The sequence below is a fragment of the Anoplopoma fimbria genome, chromosome 1 (genome assembly GCF_027596085.1).
Source record: "Anoplopoma fimbria isolate UVic2021 breed Golden Eagle Sablefish chromosome 1, Afim_UVic_2022, whole genome shotgun sequence".
Classification (NCBI taxonomy): Eukaryota; Metazoa; Chordata; class Actinopteri; order Perciformes; family Anoplopomatidae; genus Anoplopoma; species Anoplopoma fimbria.
In genome coordinates, this window is record NC_072449.1 from 20221947 (window position 1) to 20228735 (window position 6789).

Consider the following 6789-nt stretch of genomic DNA (forward strand, 5'->3'; position numbering starts at 1 on the left):
AGCATTGCATTTTAAGGCTGTGAACTAAATCCAGCTGGCTCGCTAACTATAGGGCACAAAATTCCCTAGAGTCATATATGACGTCATCAACGAGCGACCCGACCCCACATGGCAAACAGCTGAGGTTTTGACGGCATTCGCTAAGGTAGCGTAATTCTGACTTTATAAACAAGTCTTGACGTCATAAATAATGACACTTTTGTAAATAATTAACGATAAGCAGATAAATAACACCACGTGTTTATTATCGCAGCCAGCCGGACTTCACAACGTGGAGTTAGGTGTTAGCTGTTATGCTAACAAGTTAGTAAAGCTAAAGAGTCACGACTGTTTGGTTTCATAGGGAAAAAAACTAAACACATTTACTTTACTTGACATTTAAAAAACAAACAGATAATGATATAATTTAATAAGCTGGGACCAATGAATGTCAGTAACGATAGCCTGGAAAATAAAGCGATATTCTCTATTGATTGACTTATTGATTAATTAAGTAATCATCTCGACTCTTTCCCCTCCTATAGTCCTACATCTGGTGTACAACGTTGCCATCAGCGGTGTCAAAGCAACACCACACACTAATGTATATCTCCTCCTTGTCCTTTTACATTTGTCAGGGTCAGCATGGCCAGGCAGTGGTCTGAGGGCCACTCCACATCCATCCTGTGTGTTGGGGTGTCTTCAGGTCCTGAGAGTCTCCTTGCTTCAGGCTCTGAGGGTGGAGAGGTCACAGTGTGGAGCCCAGAGGGGACCATCATAGGCCGTCTCACTCTCTCTGGTGAAGAGGACAGCACCAGTGTTGTGTTTTCACCAGCAGCTCCGGGTCAGCTGTACGTGTCACACGGAGACTCAGTGAGCGTGCTCGATCCCCGAAACCTGAAGGGCCCAGTGGAGGAGTTTCAGGGTGCAGCGGAGGAGGAGATCAACGCTTTGGCGCTGAACGACACGGGTTCAGCCCTGGCAGTGGCTGATGACTCCGGAGCAGTCCGGGTGCTGGAGCTTCCTGGGGGGAAAGTATCCAGGACTCTCCGTCGACACACAAACATCTGCTCCTCTGTGGCTTTTCGACCTCACAGACCGAATAACCTGGTGTCTGCTGGACTAGACATGCAGGTCAGTGAGAGGACCGTTTGTGCTTGCATCACGTACCAAGACTACATTTGATGTAATTCTTTCCTGATGGAGATTTCTTTCACATTTTTATCAGGTGATGCTGTGGGGTCTGCAGAAGACACGGCCTCTTTGGACCATCAACCTCCAGGATGTGGCTGAGGACGAAAACGACGACAATCAGCAGCGTCCTGGTCAGCTTTTCAACCCTCCACTGGTCCACTGTGTGTCCGTGGCGAGTTGTGGGAACATTTTGGGTTGTGCAGCGGAGGACGGGCGGGTGCATCTAATGCGGATCGGCAGCGGCTCTAAACTGGACCAGCAGGGAGCCTTCAAGGCCCACAGTCAGGGGGCCTCACAAGCCCACTTTATTAGTTTCCTTTCCCACCCTCACTGGCTCGTCACTGGGGGGAATGACGGCCTGGTCGCCCTGTGGGACCTCAGCAAGCACCCAGTGGTGACTCCGGAGGCAAAGGTCAAAACTAAAATGACAGCAGCCCCACGCAGGAAGTGTAAGAGCAAGGCCAAGAGGAAAGAGCAATGCCAGGATAAAGCAACAAAGGTGGAAACAGAGAAAGAGGAAGTGGGAGATGAAGTGGCAGAAGGTGCAGAGGAGGTGACGGAGGAGAAGTCTGGGCCCAAACTGAGCATCAGTCATGGGGACAAGGTGAACTGGTTGTGCCCAGCTGTGCTGAAAGGAGAACCCAGTGTGGTGGTTGCGGATCAGAGCTCCTGTCTGACGGTCTACCCGCTGTCTCAACCATAGATTCATGTCCTTTCAGCTTTAGTTCTCATTGTTGCATTACAATGTTTTGACTGTTTTTTTAGTTTACATTGAATATACACTCCACTGTTTGATACTGTTAGAAGTTAGAAGCATTATTTCTTCTGGTTTACATGGTGATTTTGACAGTGAATCTTGCTCTCCTTTTAATAAAGCCTGAACATAAGGGCAGAAACCAAACAAAGCTGGTCCAGAAATCACTGGAAGATCTTTAAGAAGCAAACAAACATCTGTTTTGTATTCGTTTTTACAACAAATTCAACACACTTAATGCATAATTGTTTTTCGAGTCTCGTTTGATGACTGATTTACTGATATTGCTCATTTGGTTGTTTTTTGTGTGTGTGTGTGGTCCTATAAAAAAAGTGTTATCCTTTGAAATATATATGCCTTTTTGTAGACTGTTAAAACTACCACATTATAGACAAGAAATCTGCATGTTTAACTGAGTCTGCGGTGCTTTTGTAGAGTAAAAAAACATCTAAATTCAAACAAGGTGCCAGAGTAGAAAGACAAGGCAGAGAGTCAACTGAATGCTGTTTTCAGGATGTGACATTTCAAAACACACTGGCTAAAGAATTTTATTAATTCATCTAAAGCAGCGCCTCGTGATCTGACAACAAGCTAACCCCCGTGTAATGATGTAATATACAATTAAGATTTTTTTCTTTGTTGATTAAATCACATTTGCTGCTTATTAATCCTTACAGGATATCCTGCTAGCATTTAAGACAACGTGCTGTTTGGATTCATTTGCATCACAATCAAGCAGCCAAAACTTTATATTGTCGTTTTTTTTACACAACACAAAATCTCAAAGTCATACATTCATTGCAAATGCACTGTATTCACGCAACACTTTCAAACAAGTAAACCGTCATTCTATCGCAAACAAGCAGAACACTTCTATAAGAATACTAGAAATAAAGGCACAAGGCTTGCTGTCCACGTAAATGAATAAATCAAATTCACGCCCATCTGTTTCCACAAGGCAGCTCATCAGTCAAAATAGCTGAGGCAAGTTTAAAACAAAAAATGGTGAAATTCTTTGACAGCCCATATTCATTATTCTTTAAATCACAGCAACAGCAAATATTGTACTCAAGTGAAATTCTTTAAACCTGATTTTGTCTAAATAAGCCAAATAAAGCACTTTAAAGTTGATGTTCACAGTAACCTTTACACTGAATAAGCACACGATCATTCTCAGCACTGCATAGCAACCTGATAAACTGCTCCATCATTTTCCATAGCATTACTTTGTCTTGTTTTTTTATTGAATCGGTCTCAAAAGTTCTTCCCCCAGTTAATGTAATTAAGTTTTACATTGACAGCCAGCACAGATAGGACCATGGTTGACTGGTAACTCCGGTCAAATAAATCCTCCACTGAGATGTCATCCCTCCTGTGATTACCAAGGTCTGTGCCTGAGTCAAATTTTGCACTGAGGATGTTGAGCTGCTGACTCTACAGTTTAGCCAGACTCTTCTCCAGGCTCTCAATGTCTGCATCCCCCTCCTCACCCTTGCTGCCGCGGGCGCTGCACTCCATAAACTTCACCTTCAGGGGCACCTGGCTGAACTCAAAGTCTTTGCCTTTTTTCCCCAAAAACACACTGCCGCCCACAGAGCCGTCCTGAGAGCTCAGGGCTGCAGAGCGCGTCACTCGCAAGGTGTTCCTATGAGAAACAAGAGGGGGAGGGGGGGGGGGGGGTAAAGGTTATTCATCAAACCAAAGGCTCAGGAGGGTCTAATATGGATCACAGTACTTGAGCAAGACTGAATGACTACCAAAGCATTGAAACAGTCAGACATATGAGGAACATTACATTTGTGACAGAACAATCAATATATTGACAATTAAACATTGAAATTATTATAATAAAGAACTTAAGGAAATTTACCTCCACTAAAAATAAAGATATAATGGGAATCATACACAGGAAACACAAACACCCAAAAATACAGCGAATACGTCAGTAACTGAACTCACAATTCCTTTTCCAGCTGCTGCTGTATCAGTTTAGCTGATTTTGCCATGGTGATATCTGTGAAATAAAGAGGCAAGTTAAGGATGCTTTCATATAACAAATATCCCACTTTAGGGTGTAGGCTGAAAATGAAGAACAAGAGATTAAGTGTTGATTAATGGGTCATAGCAAAAGGATTGATGAACCTTGTTTGTTGCATGCCACCAGGAGAGCTGGGGCATTCCTGGAGATCACAGTATCCGTCAATAACATGTACAGGAACTCTGCCACGTCCCTCACTTCCTTCTGGAAAATAGCGCTGTCCACTACAAACACAATGGCTCTAAAAGATGAGATGAGTAAGAGAGGAATAGAGAGTGATGATGAGAAGTTAAATTGTACATTTACCACACCGATAGTCAGGATGTAATGCTACTCAAGACAGGCTGTTTTTTTTTGTTCTCACCTGGCTGAAGATTTGAACTTCTCCAGGTACTGAGAGCGAAGACTGTCATGTCCGGGCAGGTCGATCAGAGTCCAGGTGCTGCCCTGAATACAGGAGGTAGAGGAGGACACCTGTTAAACCATGTTCATCATCAAAGTATGATGCCGGATGATGAGTTGTTCTTAACTTACCCTGTCGTTTTTAGCTTTGTATGGAGCACTGCTGTCTGTGATGGAGGTCTGGGTCCGCTTGAACTTTCCTGACAACAGCTGCATAAAGGTAAGATAAGAAAAGTAAGATAATCCTTTATTAGTCCCGCAGCGGGGAAATTTACAGGATTACAGCAGCATAGGTCATAGTGCAAACAAGAGACATAGTAAAAGAAAAACAAGATCAAAATAAAAAAATAAAAATAAACGTGAAGACTTTTATAATATTTTTATATTACTATTTATTATACATAATATATCCAATAATATATTATATATATTATTATATTTTTATGTATTATATATTTTTTTCTTTTATAATATAATTGACTTTTATAAAGCACATTAACCATGCACCAGTATCTAATCTCCTGAGATGGACAACGTGGCCACTCACCCGGCTGAAGAGGAGGGTTTTCCCAGCGTCACACAGCCCGACCAGCAGGACAGCACTGCGGACAGTTTTGCTGGAGAGAAAGTACTTCAGAAACACTGTGAAGATAAAAAACAGACCTTGTTATTACTCACCCCCCCTGTTATCAAAGCTGGATGACTTCCGTGGGAAACTCTGGCAGATGTCTGCTTTAGCTTAGCAGTTAGCTTCCTAGCATGCTCCCTTTGATTCTGTCTTTTTGAGGCGTGCATTTCATCATTAAATGAACATTAGAGACGTTAACGCGGACTGTCCTGCTGACAAAACCCGCTTCCCAACAACCTCTTCACTTTCTGGCAAGCTATGCTAAGCTAAAGGCTAACGCTGGGGCTAGCCTGATAAGCTAACGTGTGCTAACAGCGGTGACTTCTCACCACAGGTGATGACAACGACGGCCAGAGCGACGATGACCGCGATGAGGAGAACCGGGTCTTGGTCCTCCAGCTGTTGTCGCAGGGATTCAATGTAAGGGTCAAACGGGGTTTCTGACGCCTCCATGTCTTCTTTCTCCCCCATGTTACTACCCACGGTGTTGTCTGTCTCCATCTGGAAGTAGGACACGTCTCCTTCCTCGTGCAGCCCGTACAGACGCTGGAGGGCCGGCAGGGGGCGCTGCACACCTCCTTAGTGGTTTCAGACTGGTGGAGCACTGGGACCAGTCAGTGGGTCCCCAACAAAACCACACAATAAGTTTGATTTCACTTTTAAAGATGGAGGCAATTTTCCTTATGGGTCAATGTCAAAAGTGACAAAAATGAAAATACAGGAGAAGTAGGCCTACATTTACTCAAGTGATGTACTTAAGAACATTTTTTGAGGAAGCCTACCTTTACTTTACCTGAATATTTCAATTTACTGCTACGTTTACTTCACTATATTTCAAAGGGAATTATTGTATCCTACTTTTTACTTGACTATTGACTACTTTTATCTGACATTTGGAGTTACAAACACACAGTATGATCAATTTATATTAATGATGCAGTGCTTCAGATTACATATAGACTGTATGTAAAGTAGCTAAAATGTGCTCCACCTCAAACGGCTGTCACATTAACATGCAGTTTACTATCCAAGAATGATATAATATAAACAGAATAAACAGTTATAGTATTCACATTTGGTATATATATATAGTACCAGTCAAAAGTTTGGACACACCTTCTCATTCAACTACTTTGAAGAATCTAAAATCTAAAACATATTCTGGTTTGTTGAGCATTTGTTTGTTTACCACATAATTCCATATGTGTTCCTTCATAGTTTGGATGTCTTCAATATTAATCTACAATGTAGAATTTTTTTTTTTTTTTTTTTTTTTTTTAAATAAAGAAAAACCATTGAATGAGAAGGTGTGTCCAAACTTTTGACTGCTACTGTATATACATAATGAAAATAAATATAACTCTAAAAGGGACCATTCATCTAAAAAAAAGTGCTTTTACTTTAATACTTCAATTCGCTAACATCTAGCTTTTAATACGTTTGTACTTTTGCTTCAGTGAAAGCTTGAATGTAATGTTACTATAATTCAAAATCATGAGATAATAAATCTTTTTTTTTCCTGTGAGGTACTCATCGAAAATGTGTGTCACTTTGGGTGATCAACATCTCGTTAAAAACATTAAACAGGAATACGTATTGTTCATTCTATCATCAGGGCGTTAGGAGAATAGAGACAATAGACAGTTCAGTGAACATGATTTCACTATTGGCCATCACAGTCCTATAACTAGACCTATATAACAGCGGTCAGACAGACTCCGTCTCCAGCCCTCGTATTGCGCGCTTTTTACGCACACTGGATATTTGACTCCTCAGTTCTCGGCACGATGTCAA

General features: G+C 41.9%; 2 protein-coding genes across 2 annotated transcripts; one reads left to right on the plus strand and one right to left on the minus strand.

Annotated features, from left to right (window-relative positions):
* The first annotated feature begins 69 nt into the window (after positions 1 to 69).
* On the plus strand, positions 70 to 2468 carry wdr53 (WD repeat domain 53). The gene is made up of 3 exons (XM_054618831.1): positions 70 to 145; positions 618 to 1113; positions 1208 to 2468. Exons 2-3 carry the CDS (start codon positions 625 to 627, stop codon positions 1874 to 1876), a joined length of 1158 nt encoding a protein of 385 aa, XP_054474806.1. The 5' UTR covers positions 70 to 145; positions 618 to 624; the 3' UTR covers positions 1877 to 2468.
* Positions 2469 to 3159: 691 nt separating this feature from the next.
* On the minus strand, positions 3160 to 5553 carry srprb (SRP receptor subunit beta). The gene is made up of 7 exons (XM_054618947.1): positions 5325 to 5553; positions 4915 to 5009; positions 4500 to 4577; positions 4330 to 4412; positions 4070 to 4206; positions 3887 to 3941; positions 3160 to 3572 (listed from the first exon to the last, which is right to left on the minus strand). The coding sequence occupies exons 1-7, from the start codon at positions 5494 to 5496 to the stop codon at positions 3362 to 3364; spliced, it is 831 nt and encodes a 276-aa protein (XP_054474922.1). The 5' UTR covers positions 5497 to 5553; the 3' UTR covers positions 3160 to 3361.
* Between the last annotated feature and the right edge of the window lie 1236 nt (positions 5554 to 6789).